General features: G+C 48.5%; 1 protein-coding gene across 3 annotated transcripts in view; it reads left to right on the top strand.

Annotated features, from left to right (window-relative positions):
* The window catches only part of ASIC1 (acid sensing ion channel subunit 1), a 177,788-nt gene that overhangs the window by 60,561 nt on the left and 96,858 nt on the right, over nucleotides 1–20,369 (top strand). For 2 of the 3 annotated variants that reach the window (XM_030554922.1, XM_030554921.1), the window contains 2 exons: nucleotides 15,916–16,095; nucleotides 16,545–16,939. In XM_030554922.1, the coding sequence (XP_030410782.1) occupies nucleotides 16,575–16,939 (365 nt within the window). In that variant the 5' untranslated portion in view covers nucleotides 15,916–16,095; nucleotides 16,545–16,574. Of the gene's footprint in view, nucleotides 1–14,573; nucleotides 14,709–15,915; nucleotides 16,096–16,544; nucleotides 16,940–20,369 lie in introns of those variants that run through there. The other variant, XM_030554923.1, reaches the window with a different exon arrangement.

The raw sequence follows: 20,369 nt of genomic DNA, 5'->3' as shown, positions 1-20,369 counted from the left end.
TTTTCATGAACATTTGTATAAGGGAAGTCTTGTTGCACAAATACTCATATGAATACATATTTGCACGAGTATTCATGCTGCGAGTGTTTGTGTGGCCATCTTGAAACCTCTACATGAAATCATCCTGTCAGGGAGCAGAAATTATGTGCTATGACACAGGTGAGTGCCACCATTAGCAGGTGCAGGGCCTGCTGGGAAAGGGCTAAGTGGGTACTGGCAGGAGTGGCGCCAGGGTTTCTGGCACCCTAGACAGAATTCAGGGGGCAGCATTTTGTGCGCTCCCCACGGAGCGCGCGGGAGCTTCCAGTTCCACTCCCATCACGCCGCCAAAGAAGGACCCTCTGCCGAAATGCCGCAGGCGACAGCGGCAGTCATTGAGCTGCTCAATTGCCTGCTGCTGTTTTTCGCGGCACGTCGGCAGAAGGTCCTTCTTCGGCAGTGCGACGAGAGCGGAACCGGAAGCTCCCGTACACCCCTTGGGGAGTGCACAAATGCCGCCCCCCAAATCCTGGCATCCTAGGCGACCACCTAGGGTCGCCTAATGGAAGCGCTGGCCCTAGGTACCGATAAATGCTGACTCGCTGAGGCAAATGGCTCATTACTGCACCTGAATGCCAAGGAGGTGGGAGGAGGCCGCTATGGAAAGAGGATCTAGAGTGTGGACTGAGCATTCCTGAGGGAGGAGCCTCACTTTCACCTGAAAAGATTGTAGGGAAATAGTGACATCTTGCTGAGGGCAGTCTGTGCCATGGGAAATGGTGGCAATTTTGAATAAGGTCAAAACTTTGTGAGTCTGAAAACAGAAATCAGAAAAATCATGTGAACCTTTTTTTAAAAAACAAAACAACAAATAAATATTGCAAGACTTCCAAAATCTCAATGGTTAGCAGTAGTGCCGCTGTCAGCCCGAGCAGTCTCAGTTTCATAAGAATATTACAACTGATGTGGAAGAAATGCCCAAAGGGTGAATTGTGCAAGGAAGGCAATTTAATAGGTTAACAATGTCATGTGCCTTTACTTATGCTGATCACTTTACTTGTATATTACACTTCTTTTCTTCACCCTTCATTTGACTGTCTTTCTAGCTTGGATGGCCTTTGAAGAAGGGACTGTGTTTCCACCCATGTCAGGGAAATGCCCATCACACTGTTAATCCTGCCACGTTCAAAATAATATATGTAAGTTAAACATAACCACAAGGCCTTCCTTGCTTTTAAGGTACTGGCCTGGGATTCAAGTGATGTGCATTCAATTCCTGGCTGTCACACATTCCCTATCTGACAAAATCACTGAAACTCTCTCTGCCTCGGTTTTTGTTACTATCTTGTCTAGCTAGTTTGTAAGCTCTTCAGAGCAGGTCTGTTTCTTTATGTATGTACAGCATCTAGCACAATGGGGCCTTGATTTGAGTTGGGGTAGGTAGGTGCTACCGTAATACAAATAATAGTAAAAGTCAGCCCTGCAGCTAAGCATATGCAGCTCCACTGACCTCCATGAATTTGACCTGTTATGTCTATGTAAACCTTGCTGATTCACTAACACTAAGATATTGTTAAATAAAAAAAACAACCTTATAGCTTTAATTACATGCTATGGACCCCATTTAATATTTAGATAGAAAAGAAATACTTGAAAATGTAGGACTCAGTGGTCAGGCACTGTGGTCAGGGACTACTTTTAAAAAGATAATAGCAAGTGTAAGTGCGCTTTGTATGAGGCTTGCCACTGTTCTCTATAACTAAGATCATAACAAACACTCCACCTCTGCCAGAACCAGAAATTGCAAGAAATATGTCTCTGCCAATAGCCTCGTTATGCATGCAGAACATCTGGATGGCTGTGAAACGTAGTACAGATACTGCATGATGAAGGTGCCCATCCAGTGGTTTGTAAGTACAAACATGGTCTTCATCTCTGCCTCCCTCCTGCACCCTTGCACCTTCTGATTGTCTCCACTTGCTAACTGGATTTAATTGTTATTGGCTGGTTTAATTTTTTCTACTTGTCAGCTGTTTGACACAGAGGTGATTTTTGTACCAAGGCTGCTGCACCCACCTGCCTATTGAATAGAAAGCAGTAGCCCCATTAAACCACTGACCTTTAGCCCTATTCAAGTACCTATTGCCTCTTGTCTGACAAGCAGCTGGGTATGCTGCAGGCAGGTGGTTAATCATAGCCCTTCAACTCTGCCTGGACCCAATGCCCTTGTCTCTGTTACCCAGAAATCCATGGAGCTGTTACTGCTGAGCAGTAGGAGGCAAGCAGACAATGTGATGCAACAAAAATCCAAATCTTCACCCTCATCCCCTTTTAGCTCGGCTGTCCCACTGCAACCCCAGTGAGATTTTAAAAGTGCCTTCAGCTGATTAAATGGTGGCGATGTTCTCCGAGTCCAGGAGGGCCGCTTTGTTACATTTACTGTGGAATTATGCAGCTGTCACAGCAATTGGCTTTGTAATCTGTAACCGATATCCAAGCCCATTACTGCAGTGAGAGAGAGTGTGTGTCCCCAAGCAGCCCCTAGCTGGAGATGAAGGGGATGTGTCTAAAGCCCCAGTGAGGCCTATGTCAGTGCCTCATTTGCATACAACTTACTACTGCTACTCTGTGATGGTTATTTCCCTAAGATGGGAAGTGCATTTGGCCCCCGGAATGAGCTCCTTACAGCAATTTCAGACAAGCAATCTGTAATATTGGAGCTGATTGAAGCAATTTGCAATCCATTAGCAGGGAGCATCCTCAAATGAGACATTTTACATGTCACTCAGCCCTCGTGTGAGGGAGCCTGTTTTTTTCTGTTTTTAATCTGGAATTGATAGCACTACTTAAAATGCCAGTGGGGAGATGGAGCAGCTCTCCTCAAAGCAGGAGTGGAGGGTGTATATCTGAAAAAGGGGTGGCATGAATGGGAACCTGCACCCTAGAAAGATGGCATGAGGGACTAAAGAATATGCATTGGAAAGCAGAGACATGGGGAGAGGAGCTTCCCAAAATGGGGCACGAATGGGTACAAAATTCACCCCCTCTCAAAATGGTGATAGGAGGGGCGTATCTCAAAAAAAAACTGTTGATGAAATACTATGGAGCATGCACCCAGAAGTGGTGGGATCAGAGCACATACCCGGGAGCACCAACTCCAAAGACAGACATAGTACAAGGGCGATCACCATCTTAGTCAGCTCTGCGGCACAAATACACCTGGGGTTCTGTGCATCATGCTGATACAGGGCATGTGCCATGTACTGTGAGGGTTACATGTTTGAAGCTATTTAAATGCTAAGTTCTCTCATTATCATGCGGCATCCAGAGCTTGCTGGGGCACTAGCAGGCCAGTTTCCAAACAGTGTGTGCATGTGCATGTGTACGCACATTGGGCCTGATCCAGGCTCATTCAGCGAACTGGAAAGACTCCCATTGGCTTCAGTCTGTGAATCAGGTAGCACATACACACACGTGTACCCTACAAGTGTGTGTGTGTATGGCTGAGTGTATACAGGCAGAACACTGTGTTAATCTTTGTATACAGATGTGTGGTGTTGATCTGACCCTATGTTTACCAAGACTTAATTTCTGCATTGCATGCAATCTCTAAAGAGGTGAGAGTACATTGCAGTAACCATTCCCTTAGGTGTCCCACAATGGCTTTTGACAAGTCTCCCAGACCATGCTCCTGGAAGCTGGGCTCTGGATTGTGTGATGTGTACTAGAGGGTATTGCAGCTGAGTCAGTTTAGCAAAGTGCCAGTTCTGTAGCAGGGCAATGCCCCCAGCTGACCTTAACATAATTTGGCACAGCTAATGTGACCAGCATCTTGAATCTTTTGTACTTGAGCCTATCCAAAGCAACCAAGCTGGTCACAAACAAGTGCGATTTCTAGTGTAGATGCGGCCAGTATGGGCCATAGTCATCCCTGGTGTCACTCCTGTCACTTCCACAGTAGGGAGGGATGGACCCATGACCTAGCCAGACTTCAGGCTTTTGCTTCCTGACAACTACATGAGCGTGGGTGATTTCGCTTGTTTTCTGGCATCAAAAGCCATAACAGTCCCTGCATCTTAAGGGATAAAAGCCCAAACTTGACCAGACATTGCTGCCATTTGCAACCCCCATTGCTGCAAAGACTCTAAGTCTCCCAGCAGTGAACTGTGAGGACTCTGTTCTGAATAGCTGGCATTTAAGTGACCCTCTATCTTCGGCCTTGTGTGGCCACAGGGGTCACACAGTTTATGGGAATGCTTAAGAAAGTGTCTTAGATTGTTAGTGTGGAAAAACAGCCCTGTAAAAATGAGAGCTTTTACTAGCTTCTAAGGAATTACAGAGCTGCATTGCACAGCACCACCAAAGCACCTCTAGCGACTGCAGTACTTAATAGACCAATGTGAATTAAATTGCCTCAGATACGACAGATGGACTGTGGTTCCAGATAAAGAAGCAATTTGCAAGCAGGGGGCTGCCTAGTCTAAGGAAATAATGTTTTTTTTAAAAAGTGCATGGTTTATGTGCTCCTACGAAAAGTTGTTCCCTGAGACAGATGGTGGTTCACTCTGCCTGGTTGTTGCACTATCACACCACCGTGGCCCAGTGTTCTGTGACAGTGCAGCATGGATGTCTCCAGTGCAGCAATTTGCTGTGACAGAGCCACAGTAGCCCTGGAAGTATGTGGAATTGCTGTTAAGGCTTGCAGGGGAGTCCCCATCAAAACTGAGATGCAGCCATTAAAGCTAGGATATGTGGCGTCCCAAAGGGCTGAAGAGACAACTCTTAAGGCAGGAAGCCCTGTATTGGCTGAAAGTACGAAAGGGGCAGTGGGGATGGCTGATGGCTTGGGTGACAGGGTATGGAGCCTTTCAGCAATGGGACAACCAACTGAATCCAGCTCAGGCATACAGAAATAAGGGGACTGATTGTCCTCTCACACCAGTGTAACTTTAATGGAGCAATCCCTGATTCCCACTGGTGTGAGACAGAAAGCCAGGCTGTAAAAGGTGTCACTGTCTGTTGCTTGTTTGGTGGCCTCACATATGGAACAAATTGGAGGATCGTAGGCCATTTGCAGGCAGTGGCATCCCTGGCACAATTGTTGTCCTTGCTAATCATCTCAGTAGGGAGGCAAAGGAGTCAGTGGGCCACAGAGGCTGATTGGGAGTCTGTGCATGACAGGGTAGAGGAGGCAGGGACCCTTTATCAAACGACCCGCTCCTAACACAATAGACTTCTGCCAAACATCTAGCTCTTTTTAATTGATTATGCCTGGTATGGCACTATTCTCTAGTGATTTGAGCACTGCACCAAGGGAGAACAGCCTGTATTTTCCTCATGTTCAGGAGGTGAGCAATATTGAACGCAGAGCAAAGGAGCATGGTGTTGCATCGTGTGGCCTGGATGCATCCCTGCAATGTAGTACTGTACTATGCTGTTTGTGCTGCCACCTGCTGGCTGCCTGAAGTAACTTTGTTTTCCCCTTCTAAGGTTCTTCTCATACAACTTAGGGAACTAATCAAGGATCTGACTCCGGTCTAAAGGGCTTCATTAGGAATTAAGGACATGCAGCTCCTTGCAGGATTGAGCACACAAAGGATAACTGAAAAACTCCAGGACCAGCAGTGGTGTGGGTAGTGCACTGAATCCCTAATGGTTGGACAATACAAGTGCCAGATGTAGGTGCAATATAATCATCTAGTTCAATGTTATGATGTAGCTCAACTGTTGTTCCTAGGGTCCTGCAATGCATGGAGACTCCAAACACAGGACCTGCAGAGATTGTATATGCAGCATGCCTAGCATGCAATGGGTGCATTGGTGAGGGGCACTAGGCACACACAACACAAAGGCTGTGCACAGGTATCTTCCTCTGTGCTGGCTCTATGGAAACTCATTAGGGGAATCCTCCACTTTAACTTTGATCAGAGATCCCTCACTGGGCTGCTTAGCTTTGCAAAGTTGCCAAGGATGGAAGCACAGTTGGGTGTTCCTCTCCCTTGAAGTAGCTAAGTCTGCAGAGAGGTTCAGATGATTGGGTGGGGTTAGATGGAAGTATTGCTGCCCCAGCCTCTGCAATGGCATGGAAGCAGCTCAGGTGAACTTGATGCTTTAGGCAGGGATGTAAAACCACAGCCACCAAGATTTGAGTTATATTCCCACCAGCCTCTCATTATCCTGTGGATAATCCCCTTTAATTTGGCTGATCACAAAGTGTTTTTGACAGAGTTGCATGGAGATTGGGGGGGAAGTGAGGTGCAAAATCATAAGGTTAGAAGGGTCCACAAAGGTCTTCTACTGTAACACATTGGCAAGATGCAGGATTTGTTGTGTTTAAATCATCCATGACCGATAGCTATCCAGCCTTCTTTTGAAAACCTCCAATGAAGAAGCTTTCACAACCTGCCGAGGTGGTCCATTGTCCCACTGTTCTTACAGTTAGGAAGTTTTTTGTAAAATTTAATCTAAATCCCGGTTCCCCAGTTGGCTTGTTCTTGTTACATGGACAGCAGGCAAGTGACCCATGATCTGCTTTGTGCTCAGCTTGGGCCAGAGTCACTGAGCTGCAGACAGGGAGATTTGTGGCTACTGGGTGCATGACTCATGAGACCCAGAAGTGATGGGGTGGTGGCATGAGCAAAGCAAGTTCCAGATTACCCCAAGATGTCCATGAGGCAGGAACTGCAGGTGCCCAGATAATTTACATATCTGTGGATGGCACCAATCACCGCTGACAGTTTGTCATCTCCACTGAGTGGAAGCAACCCCCTCCTCTTTCTTTCTGTCACTTTCTCTTTAAATCTTCCACTCTTCCCTGTCATCTCTCTTCTGTTCAGGTTCTCTCTGTCTCTTCCTTTCCTCTGTCTCTATTACGTCTCACAGATCCCTCTTTGCAAGCCTGCTTTATCTCTCCTTGCATTTTCTCATCTCCTTTCTCTTCTTTCTGATTTTGTGGCTCTTGCTAGTGCTTTTTGTTCTTTTCCCTTTCCCTCTGTATCTTGATCATTCTTCTTTCTTGTTCTTTCTTTTTCTTGTCCCCTTTGTCACTTTTTGTTCTCTGTTCTCCTTTCTCTCTTTAATTTTTCTCTCTGGCTCTTGACCCTAATGCATGCTGACTGCAGCTGAGTGAGCTAAACCTTCCCAGCGTGGACAGTGCCCCTGCCAGTACTTCCTCCGGGAAAATATTTCCCTGGATGTTGGCATAGCATTTGGACAGCTGGCCTGTTCTGTCACCCCTCGGAAGAAGGATCCCTGTCCTTCCTCCTCAGGCCCACATCACATCCCAACCTCTTTGGAAATTGAAACCATCCTTTTTTTTTTTTTTTTTAAGTGGTGAAAACTCTGGTGCTCTTTGTTTAAAAAGGAGATTGAAAGAAAACTCAACTCGTGTTTCTTCAGTCAGACTCAGCAGGTGCCCTTAGATTCTGCTTAATGAAAGCAAAACATCTCATCCAGGGGAAAGTGGCACCTGAACACCAAGCCATTTTGCAAAGGCATGAAGTCAGGTGGGCACCCCTCTGCTTTGTTGACAGCCTAAATTTCACTGCTGGTTTGTAACCACCCTGGGTCCTCAGCAGGGCTTGAACCCTTTGCCTTCAGTACTAAAAGCAGGGGGTGCTACCCCTACGCTGAAGGAGGGACTATTTGTGAAGCATTCCATATTTAACTACACCTCTACCCTGATACAACATGATCTGATATAACCCAAATTTGGATATAACGCGGTAAAGCGGTGCTCGGGGGTGGGGGGGAGCTGTGCACTCTGGTGTATCAAAGCAAGTTCAATATAACACTTTCACCTATAATGCAGTAAGATTTTTTGGCTCCCAAGGACAGTGTTATATCGGGTAGAGATGTATTTGCAGTAGTAGGTTCTTACATTCTTATGGGGAACACACTGGACCATTATGTTACTCTTGGATAAGCATGAGCCTGCTACAGCCCCCTTGGCCTTCGATACACTAGACTGGGAAATTTATCCAAAAAAACAGTTCTGGGAGAGCAAGTGCAGGCAGGTCACCAGTGTTTACAGCCCCATGTTGTGCCTATCTGCTCTGCATTAGCACCTGCTACCAGTGATGAGCTGCCAAAATCTTAGGAATCGGTTCCCTACCGGGTCTTCAGCGGCATGGCTCTGGCAGGTGAAGGACCCACCACCGAAGACCTGGTAGGGAACCACCCAGTGAATACACCTCCCACCCATGTCCTGCCCCCAACTGCCCCCCTCAGAAACCGCAACCCATAACCCCCCCACTCCTTGTCCCCTGACCACTCCTCCCCGAAACCCCCAACCCTAATTGCCCCCCAAGGACTCCACTCCCTGCCCAACTCGCCCTGTCCCCTGACTGCCCTGACCCCATCCACCAACACCCCGACAGACCCCCAGAACCCAACCCTCCCCTTCCCCATCCCCTGACTGCCCCCCAAGAGCCTCTGCCCCATCCAAACCCCCCCCTGCTCCTTGTCCCTGTCCCTGCCTTATCCAACTGCCCCAACCCCGGCCTCTTACCCCCACCGGAGCTGGGCACCAGAGTCGGAGCCTGGCTGGGGCCGGAGCCACACCACGTGGCCAGAGTCAGGGCCTGGGATGGGGCCCGGGCCGGAGCTGTGCCGCGTGGCTGCAGTCGGGACCCGGCCCAAGTCGGAGCCGCGTGGCCAGAGTAGGGCCTGGGGCCCAGCCTGGAGCCAGAGTCGGGGCCTGGGCCAGGAACTGTGCCACATGACCAGAGTTGAGCTGCGCAGCGCCTGGAGCCCTCCTCGCGCCCCATCCCCGCCCCAGTTCACCTGCAGGAAGCCCTGGTTCCCACGAATCAGCTGATTTGCGGGAAACGGGAGGGGGAGGAGAAGCCGGGGGAGCATCAGGGGAGGAGGTGGAGCGAGGTGAGCTGGGGCTAGGAGCAGGGCAGGGAGCTGCCATAGATTTTGTTAAATTTAAAAGCCTTTTTAGAACCGGGACAACAGGTTCTAAAAGGGCTTCTAAATTTAACAACTGGTTCCCGCGAACCTGTGGGAACCGGCTCCAACTCACCACTGCCTGCTACTACTCTCACTGGCGGAGTGGCCTTGGGGTAGTAAACCTATGAGAGAATTACTGGGAGGAAGACTTCTTTCAATATCTCTGTAGCAACTCCCTCACAGGGCCTCTCTTGACTTCTGTAGGTCCCGCAGTTCAGGAATGGAAGAGGCTTCCCAGCATGAGTGGAACCTGTCCAGGGCTCAGCCTGGGTTCCCGGATCCCACTTCACTTGCTCTCTGTCTAGAACAGTGGTTACTGAAATTAGACGAAGGTTTCTAACCATTAGAGGAGTGAAATTCTGGAACAGCCTTCCAAGGGAAGTAGTGAGGGCAAAAGACATATCTGGCTTTAAGACTAAGCTTGATAAGTTTTTGGAGGGGATGGTATGATGGGATAGCCTAATTCTGGAAATTAATTTGGCAAGTGATCTTTGATTATCAGCAGGTAAGTATGCCCAGTGGTCTGTGATGGGATGTTTGATGGGATGGGATCTGAGTTACTACAGATAATTCTTTCTTGGGTGCTGGCTGGTGGGTCTTGCCCACATGCTCAGGGTTTCACTGATCGTCATATTTGGGGTCGGGAAGGAATTTTCCTCCAGGGCAGATTGGCACAGGCCTTGGAGGTTTTTCGCCTTCCTCTGCAGCATGGGGCACGGGTCACTTGCTGGAGGATTCTCTACAGCTTGAGGTCTTCAAACCACAATTTGAGGACTTCAGTAACTCAGACATAGGTTAGGGGTTTGTTATTGAAGTAGATGGGTGAGATTCTGTGGTCTGCATTGTGCAGGAGGTCAGACTAGATGATCATAATGGTCCCTTCTGACCTTAAAGTCTATGAGTCTATCTCTTGAGAGAGATTTTTGCCCACAAGCATGTTGGCAATATTTCAACACAGATGTCTCCTCTTTCTAGTCTGTGTCCTGGGAGCTGGGTTGCAACAGAGGGGAGGCATCTCTGTTCCTGTGTTTTCCTCATTTGAACAGTTGCTCATTATTCAGTACTATGACAACAACCCTTGGCAATCCAAATTTATATTAAGTACATTTGCTGGAAATGTTTATACTTTTGTTTTGGATAGACTAGATTGTCAGCTCAGTAGGGGAATGAGGAATGGGATTGCATCAGAATGTGAGTTTGTTAAAAGAATGAGGAATGGGGCAAAGGGCTAGATCAGGGAGCAGGCAGCTCGTTGGGGGAGTGGTCATAGTAAGGACATGTCTAGGGCCTCAGTTTCTAGAGTCATATTATAATATTAGCATCTCAAGTTTTTTCGTTTTTAAATTGTTTCTATCCCTCACTGTTGAAGACATGATTGAGCATAGAGGATGGAGCAGTGTCTGCCTGAGTCTTCAGACAGCATGACACAGTCACTCCAAAAAGTGTGTACTGGCTGGGTCACAGAGGAGTGCTTGTGGGGGCAGAAAGCTTTTGTATGAATGGTCCTTGGTACTACTCCTGCAAGCAGGATAGCGCCATGGTGTGGGAGCAGGGGCAGACAACCAAGTCTTCTTATGTGGGGCTTGCCTTAATCTGGTGCTGCTGGGGAGCAATTGCTGGAGAGCATTTAGGAATAGTTAAGAGTGAGCATCCAGCTGTGGTACAGGATGAGAATATGGCAGGCAACTTAGATTGTGCACCTGCAAAATTGTTTAGGAGGATTCTTTAGCGTGGAGTGGTGTAATATGAGCACCTGAAAAGCTCTTTAGGGTGAGGTCCAGGAAAATGGTTTAGGTTGAGCACCTGGAGATAAGTGTACTGTGACTCTCAGGGAGAACTTTTGCATGAGCACTCCAGGAGGAGCACTTCGTGTTGTCCCCCAGAGCGTTCAGACAGGAGCTGTTTTGGGTAAGCACCTGGGGAATGGTGTGAGATGAGCACTGAGAGGATTTATTTTTAGGGTGAGTGCCTGGGGAGAAATTTGGAGTGAACTGAGGGGATTGTTTAGGATCTGCACTTGAGGAGCTCTTCAGAGTGAATAACTGTGAAGCAAGGTCATGTTAGGGCATAGTCACAGTGGGCATGTGCATAGGGGGCCCTGGCTCCTTGAATCAAGTGATGGTGACACAATCTAAGCATTCCTTTCAAAAAATCTGTTTCTAACCTTCATAGTTGGGAGGGTAACCTTGCAAATGTGACTTGAGTGTAACTGATGCAGTAACATCTCGAGTCTGCAGAGAGCCTGAGACAACAGCTCACACCCACTGCTTTGCAGCACCCCTGCTGACACCATCCCAGCAAAGGCTTTGGGGAGGGAGGGCACCTCACTGCCATGGGACACCGGTGGGAGGGATCACCCCAGCCCACACAGTGTGTTCCGCTAGGATGCGGGTGGTGGTCTGAGACCTCCCTCTTCTGTGACAAATTTCAGCCCACATAAAGGTGGGAAGTGGTGTTCTAGGAGGAGGCCTTAGCCTGCCCACAGCAGAATTGTGCTGGGCCCCAGAAGACTCCTCATGTCTTTGGAGTCTTGTCTCAGGATAGCTGGTCCCTATGGATAGACTAGGCCCAGCTCCCCTGGAACAGAACGAGTGAATCCAATGCAGCCAATTCAAGAGGGCCCAGGCTACACCTCTGTAGGAGGGCAGGAAGAGGAGGAATTGTTTGGGACAGGCTGTGCCTGTGCTGGAAAGGCTCCAGCATAGTGGAGCTAATGTCTGTGGTGAGTCCTCTGAGGCAAGGGAGAGAGACAGCTCTGAGGTTGCTGTCCCAGAGAGGGAGCAGAGCTGGTCAGAACTAGGAAGCTGCCAGAGGCTCTTAAGAGGGGTGGAACTGAAACCTGAAAGTAAGGACTGAGTTAAAGGTCTGGTTTTCTATTTGTTCACTGACTTCTATTGAGGGAGAAATCTCCTTGAAAGAGCTTGGATGTGATAGTGTCTATTTTGAAGTCAGGGAGAAGCTCTGCCTGGTGACAGGCCTCTGCCCCTCCCATCAAAGGCAGAGTAGGGCCAGAGCTCAGAGGTGAGATCATGTGGGTCCCCACTCAAGCCCTGAATTGCCTAAATGGCCAGAGAGGCGAATGGGGAATGGAACCAAGGGTCAGAGCCAGGGGAGTTGTCTCAATCTGCCCTACTGTTGGGTGAAGGCATTTGAACCATATGCCCGTGGAAGTCTCGCTCATTAGCTCGCACATTTTTAGCCAGAAGCCTTCACCCTTTCCTCAGTACACCCCTCCCCACCTGCTCGTGCGCACGCACACACACTTCCTAAGAACAGTGCTAAGAGCCCTAATCACCGTTTGGCACATTAACACCTTTTCTTGATTACTCCTTTCCTGTTAATTGGATCCGTTCTGCATGCCTGCGAGTCTGAAGAGAATTCTGGTTGGTTCCATTCTGCGCAGGTTTCCTATACTGTGCTCATCACTGTAGTATCTGATGCCTTCCAGTAGTGCATTAGGCTGTCATGTATAGTTTGTTCTCTCATTCTCTTCCCAGAGGAAGAAGCATGTGCAGTGGAGTCTCTCTTGTTTTGGCAGTGCATGGCTTCCTTTAAAAATATAAATACACCTGTTGCTATGTGTTTGTATTAGAGAAGGCCAGGTCAAAGAAATATGCCTTGCACTTGGAGCGGAAGGTGGTGAGGTTTGGGATGATTTGTAGTTCTTGGGGAAGTTCATCCCATAGTCTCGGACCATCCCCAGAGAAGGTTGTGTCTCCTGCACAGACAGAATAATTAATCTTATTAATGAGAGCCCTGGTAAGCTAGAGTAGTGTAGTTGTTGATCCCAGTCTTCATCCTGGAGCTTTAGATGATCTTTTAGTTATCTTGGGCCCAGGCCATGAAGCATTTTAAAGACCAGGCCTGATATCTTAAGGCAGCAGATCAGGGGGAAGGTGGAGGCCCAAGTAGAGCTGCTCCCTTATGCTGGGAGTGGCAGAGGAAGGCCTAGGCTTCTCCATACCTTTCTCTGCTCTTCTCCTTAGAGATTGCATTCTCCTCAGAAGCTCCCCCTGAGCAAGGGTATGAATTCCCCAGATAGAGAGAGATCCTTGCAGCTCCACTTCCCTGGGAAAAGCCACAACTGCCCTCCTCCCTATGTAAGGAAATGCAGTGTGAAGCCATCTCATGTCACTAAGGTCCCACTTATTGTGTGTGTGAGGTCTGTAGGATAGTCAGAGGCTGGTCAGGCTGATGGAAGGACCCATGGCTACCTAACACTCCCAAAGTTTAGCAGTCATCATTGCAGCCCCTGGAGGTTCATGGCAGCAGTGGGGAGAGAATGTGGGTCCTCTTGCTCCAGAATCAGAGGCACTGACCAATTGATATGAAGAAGATTCTCTGTTAGTTGCTAATGTAGGGCCTGTGCCATATAGATGGGCAGTTCAGAATCCACCCAAAAGAGGAAAAGGGCACATAAGCATTGCATGCACACTCAGATATCTGAAACAATACATGCCCAAGTTCTTCAGCTTATATTCCTTACAACCGTTGGTGAATTTATTGTCAGTAAAAATACAGCAGAAGATGACTTGTTTGTAAAAATAAATGACAGTAAAACCAGAAAGAGAGTAGAGGAGAAAAATTTTTATCTTGGTAGTGTGTTCTCCTCTGAATTTTCATCAGAAAACTTAATATAGAGACCGCTATCAGCATGTAACTGTCATCTCTCCTGCATAGGTAACGTGCTCCGTGTGCAAAATGGAGCAGGGGAAGGTAAAGGCATGGATGGTGCCATGTGTACACATGCCTCTGGTGAAGTGGGTATTCACCCACGAAAGCTCATGCTCCAAAACGTCTGTTAGTCTATAAGGAGCCACAGGATTCTTTGCTGCTTTTACATCTATAAACAATTACACCACCTTCCACCAGAAACATAAAAGAATGGTTTGAAACCTTAAATGTCCAGATTTTGGGCTAAATCTTCAGCTAGTGTAAATCAGTGTAGCCCCCTTGACCTCAATGGACCAGTGCTGATTTACACCAGCCAAGGATATGGCCCAGAAGAATATGATTTTTCTTGAAAGCTTGTGACTTTTGCACTGATGAAAGGTTCCTGATTTACAACCCTGGAAACTGAATCCTCTGTGGACACTGCAGCTGCCTGGGAATCGCCAGGGCAAGCTTTCCCTGCCAGTTTGCCCCAGGGATTAGACAAAGAGGTCACCTCTGAGTATCAGGGGAGATCTGTCTCTAAGGCCCATTTAGCCCCTGGTATCTCCACTGAAGCTGCAACCCAGGGGATGCTAGTTAGTGCCTCTTTGTGTTGAGTACTGGACAAACACAAACACACTGTGGTGCCTGCCCTGAAGAACTTACAGTCTAAAGAAGACAGGGGGGATGTGAAGGGTAGGGAGGAGGGAGACAGTTTCAATATTGGTACATCTCAGCCATACCCAGTTGCCTCTCAGCCCATCAGCTACTAGCTGGTGAGTTCTGTATAGGCATCATGGAAGATGATGGTCTTGAGGGGTGATTTGAAGGAGGATGGAGAGCACTGCTCCTGGTTCTCTTTGAAGGATGTGGGAATTGAGATGAGCGCTAGAACTAGGAAAGCCCTGTTAAGCCCTCTTTCCTATTCATTATCCCCTTGCATCTGACTGTTCCCTATTTGTGTCATCCTGTTATGACAGCCCTGATTCTGGGAAGGAGTGGGAGAGAGATAACCAGCTGGGGTTAATCCAAGGTTCCCAGAGTGAAAAGGAATCATCTCCTCTGCCATGTTGGTCTCATTACTACCTGCTCGCCAATGGCCTGTTTGTCCAAGATTCAGGGTGAATCTTCTTTTTGTGACTATTTTGCAATGCTCTGCAAACTATAGAAAAATGGGCCCAGGCCAGAGGGTGGGGAAAAAGAGGAATTGCTTGACTGGGAAATGATTGAACTTGTAGAGCTAGGAAGAAAGAGTGTTTGAGACTCCATGCCCTTTTCCTTTTAAAGCTGTAAGTGCAATGTGCATATTTATTCTGATTTGATAGTGTTTTACACCCACTTTGCACTGGAGTAAATGGTGTGCAGGGGATAGAGAATCAGGCCCAAAGAGTTTCGGAGGATAGAAATAAATCACTGAGATTCACCATTGTCCTGCCAGCCTCGGGGAGAGAGAGGGACTTAGACAAGTGGCTATTCAGCTCCTCCTTATTCTAGCCTCACTGATCCATCACAAAGACTGAACAGAGGCAAAAGCATAGAGACTGCTCTGGTCACAACAATGCTGCTGTTACAGACCAGGCTCTGCCACTGAGTTTGGAATGAATTGGTAACATTGTGATTGAGAATCCTAGGAGGGACGGTATGGCAAAGACCTATTAAACCAGCGGATTCATGCCTCAGCCAATGCAGGATTGTTCCCTGACCAGGACATGGTGTGATTGTGGCAGGCAGTAGCATCAGCCGAGAGAGGAGCAGAGCATTGATTAAGAGAGCAAGGGGGGATGGGAGAGTGTCTTACACACACATTATCCACATGCACACAGCATCAGCATCAACTGCTTCTGCCAGCCAGTACAGCACAGCCAGACTGCAATCACTGCCTCAGTACCTCCAGAGCTGCTCTCCTCCTCCTCCTCTCCCCTGGTCTGTCTTTCTCTCCCTTGCTCACTCTCACTGAGCTCCCCATCAGCCCCTGCAGGACCCATCCTCTCGCCATTTGGCCCCACCAGCACGGAGACAATGAATTCATGTGGATTATGCATCTGAAGGAATAAAAAGCTTCTGAATAGCCACAAGGGGAGGTATCCATGTGTTTGGCAGGGATACAGACGCCTGCTCGCTTGCTCGCTCTCTTTCGCAACCGCTCTTCTCTCCCTTCAGCTGCCTCCTTTCCAGCTATGATCTCCTTTGATTTCCCTGAGCAGCTGCAGTGAACAGGCTCCTTGGTGCAGCCCAGATTCCACAGGATTGCACCTTCCCTCCTAAGATACCTGAGGAGTTAGGATTATTTTTATTTCTCTTCCTCTTTTTCTGGTTTTCCTCCACCAGCCAGTCTCTGTGACTCTCACATCCTTCCGTGCATGCGTCTCCCTCGCTCCCTGCTTCTCATCCAGACAGCGAGAGGTGGAGGGAGGTCCACCCTAGTGCAAGGACCTGTCTTCTTTGCTGCTGGGACCAGCCTTCCAGAAGCAGTGTGGACCCAGCCCTGGACACTGACCCTGCCTTCAGGTTTGGATTCTTGTTTCTTTGGTCTGCTTCTTGACATGCTAGTGCTATGTGTGTGTGTGCTGGGAGGAGGTGGAGGAAAAGGGGAGGATCTGATAAGCCTGTGAAAGAGTTGTTTGGGGGAGAATGGTAACTAGGTTTGGTGTATGGACATCACAGTGACAGAGACAGGGTGAGAGGGATGTAGAAATACAAGGGACTGTGTTCAAAAACCCAGTGCATGGGATGGAATGCCTCAGAGGCAGCTGGGAGCATCCTCCCAGGATTCCCGTCATTTGCTCCATTTTCTGGGATGTTGAGTCCACTGGGAATGCACCTTTCATTACTGCCTCTCCTGCTATGGCATCTTTGCTGTCCCTGCTGAGGTCCTTAGCCTGGGAGCAGCAACAGCATCTAGGCTGGCCTGTCCATGTGTCCGTGCTGGGAATAATGGGCTCCTCTGTTCTTCATAGAGTGGCCCGCTCTGTATCTCAGCCCTGACTATGATGGACCTGAAAGTGGACGAGGAGGAGGTGGAGAATGGCCATCCAGTCAGTATCCAGGCCTTTGCCAGTAGCTCCACTCTGCATGGCCTGTCCCACATCATCTCCTATGAGAGGTTCTCCTTCAAGCGCATCATCTGGACTCTCTGCTTCCTGGGCTCTATAGCCCTGTTGGCCTATGTCTGCACTGAGAGGATCCAATACTACTTCCTCTACCCTCATGTCACCAAGCTGGATGAAGTGGCCACAACCAGGTTGACCTTCCCTGCTGTCACTTTCTGCAACCTCAATGAATTCCGCTTCAGCCGTGTAACAAAGAATGACCTGTACCATGCGGGGGAGCTCCTCGCTCTGCTCAATAACAGGTGGGTCCAGGGAAGCCAAGCCCTGAGGGTGCTGCATGAGCTCAGCTCTGATGATCTAGATGGGACAGTACAGCACCATGCGTCTGAATGTGCTGACATCTTTGTGCACACAACCAACAGGGCATTGTGTGCGCATCTGCACCTAGGTGTTTGACAGACACGATACTCTGGCACTAGAGATACATCCGTGCACCTGCATAAGCTACATATGGCTCCATGTACCATGTGGACCTGCACACACTGCATGTGCACATCCCTGCATACATTCATGGAGATATGACGCTCCAGTATTCAGGCCTAATTTAAATATTCAGGCCTAATTTTGTCCCATACGCTACATCTAAAGCAGTTCCCTCTGCAGTGCATGCCTGTCTGCTCCTGAATGCCCAAGATAACATCCATATCCTGATCACATTCATGCCCACCCCACCACTGGTACTTGGGAAAATGGCATTTTCCCATGGGGAAAAAAGAACTGCCACCTGTGTGAGTGGCTGGGGAGGGGATGTGGGCACACCAGCGTGGGCAGCCTCAGCAGCCCTGTGCTATGACTGCTATAATAGGGACTTCTTTTGTGTGTATGCAAGTGAAAGATGAGATGATGGGTGAGTACAGCCTTGGCATGGATGGGCACAACTCCAATGAAGTCAACAGGCACAGCTGAATTTGGCCTGGGGTCCTCCTGGTATCTGCCAACAAAGGAAAAGACTGAGAGCAGGGGCCCAAAGTGATCCCGTTAACACACTGCTCCTCAGGATGAGGCTCAGATGCTAGAGCTACCCTGGGTGCTTGGCTGGTAGACCTGGTGGGTATGTTAGGGGAGGGTGTGGCATGGATTGCTTTCCTGCACCCTACATCTCACATCGATGGTCAGTTGCAGGAAAGCAAAACAGCTCTGCACATATTGGCAAGTCTTTGTCCACAGGATGAGTGGCATGTGCAGGCAGATCCAAGGTACCACAAGGAGATGGCAGGAGAGATGGCAATAGTGTTTCTATCTATACTTTAGGGAGATGTAAACTCCCTTGGCCAGCTGGGGATGGGACAGTGAGGAAGTGGCCATGATATAATGCCTAGACGCCCACACTGTGTAGGAAAGAACTCCCATAGATGCTTCTGCCAAACATTAGTATGGGACCCAAGAGCTTTTATGTACTTTTCCCATATTAAAATTCAGTCCATGCGCCAGTAGATTTTCCCCATGTTGGTACAGAGCACATGGGTCACTATCAATTCTTCCCATAATGCATTTGCTTTCCACTTACAGGCTTGTCAGTGTTATCCAGCCTCTGTGCCATGTTGGTGGCAGCTCCCTGCCCAGTCCCCAGCCTTTGTCAGTGACAATTCTTGGCCATTCTAAACTGGCAGCAGCCCCTGCTCTTTGAATGATCTGGCTGCTGTTGTAACTGCTCTCTGTAATATGCCTGAGAGTATGAAAACTAATGATCCTTGTGCACATGTCACTGCAGAATGTGACAGGCACTGGGGTGTGTGTGTGTGCACACGGGTACAGCATTGCCTTCTGTTGGATAGAATCAGAACTGCTCAGCTGTGTGTCCTAGGCTCTGTACTGCTAAGAGCTGATAACATGGGCCTTTGCTTTTGGAGTAATACCCTGGCTGTTGCTGTGAAGATCCTTGTGGCCACTGTGTGCAGCATAGGCACAAACATGAAACCCTAAGAGCTTGTCTGCATGGTGTGACAAAGTGCTCTACAGGGGTGTGATTTGGAGAGCACTGCAATGTGTTGTGCTCCAACTGCTCTGTGTAGACCTTGCTAGCGCACTCTGAAAGGTTCATGTTAGTGTGCCAGTAGGATCTACATGGGGCAGTTAGAGTACAATGTTAGAGCTCTCTCCAAACAGTACCTCTGTAGAGCACTTTGCTGCACTGTGTAGACAAGCCCAAAGTGGCTGCATATTTGATCCGATCTGTTGTGTGAATCCTCAGTCAATGTTCAAGCATATCCTAGTACATGCAAATCCTCAGGGCCGGCTCCAGCTCTTTTGCTGCCCCAAGTGAAGTGGAAAAAAAATAAAAAGATAAAGCCAACCTGTGGCACTTGGGCGGCAGCTCAATCATGCCATTCCATTTCGCAGCAGCAATTTAGCGGCAGTCCTTCACTCCCTCTCTTCCTCTTTGGCGACACTTCAGCAGCAGCTTAAAGAGGAACAGAGAGACTGAGGGACCCGCCGCCAAATTGCTGCCGAAGACCTGGACGTGCCACCTCTTTCAATTGGCTGCCCCAAGCACCTGCTTCCTTTGCTGGTGCCTGGAGCTGGCCCTGCCCATCCTGCTCCCACTAAAGTCAACAGGGAAACTCACACTGACATAAAAATGTGAGCAGGATTTGGACCCAAGGCAACAGAGGAAAGACATTTTCATCTACTGAATAAAAGAAAGGCTGTGTGATTAGGATGAGTACGTGAATGAGTAATAAGAGGGGAAGGAAGGGGACATGGAGACACACACAGGCTGCACCTTAAAGTAGGTTGGCAAAACCTGTTTTGCCTGCAGCTGTATCAGCACCTCTTACCAGCCTGTCAGATCGCACAAACTAAGCCAGATTGGACTGGCTCACTCTAGAACTGCAGGGAGAGGTGCTGGTGATTCAGTAGAGGGCAGCCTTCCCAGTTAGTATTGAGCCGGTGCCCCAGTATAGTCTTTAGAAGGATGTTGTGCTGTCTTGCTCAGATTACATGAAAAGATCCCATGTAAGTGGTTGTCAGAGCTGTGGTTAAACCTGTGCCCTGGGCATTTATGTTTCTGATAGTTACGTTCAGCATCCCTTCCTCTTTCTCCACAACCCCCCTTCTCAGTCAGCTGTAGTTTTCTTCCTCATTTCCTGTCCTAGTCTTTTGTTTAGCAAGGCTGTTGTTAGGCAGCTGTCACGCTGCCCCAAAGGTGCAACATGAGAACATAAGAATGGCCATGCTGGGTCAGATCAGTGGTCCGTCTAGCCCAGTGTCATGGCTTCCTATGACAATGCAGATTGGCTGCGTATCAGTGGTGAATGATTGACCCCTGCTTATCCCTGTTCATCATCATCATCGTGTTTCTATTCCATCCCAGCATCTTCAGCTATCACCAGCACCCACCATCCCCTCCTCAAAGGCACCCACCAGAGCTGGCACGTCTTGTGCAGCTCCATGGCCTGCCAAAAGGGACCGCTGTGATCATCTAGTCTCGCCTCACCTCTTTTAGAAAACATCCAGACCTGATTTAAACACTGCCAGTGATGGACAATCCACTATAGCACTTGTTAAGCCCTTCCCATGGCTGATCATCCTACTTGGGGCAAGGTGTGTTGTCATTTGCTGAAATTTATGGTTCTATGGAAATTATTTGCAAATATGCAATTCGTGTGATTAAATAATGTTCTTAAAAGGTCACGCATGGAGCAGCACAAAACTTGGCATTTGTGCCTAGGC

The sequence above is a fragment of the Gopherus evgoodei genome, chromosome 3 (genome assembly GCF_007399415.2).
Source record: "Gopherus evgoodei ecotype Sinaloan lineage chromosome 3, rGopEvg1_v1.p, whole genome shotgun sequence".
NCBI lineage: Eukaryota > Metazoa > Chordata > Testudines > Testudinidae > Gopherus > Gopherus evgoodei.
Note: the sequence above shows the minus strand (reverse complement) of the source record. Positions and strands in the feature narration are given on the sequence as shown.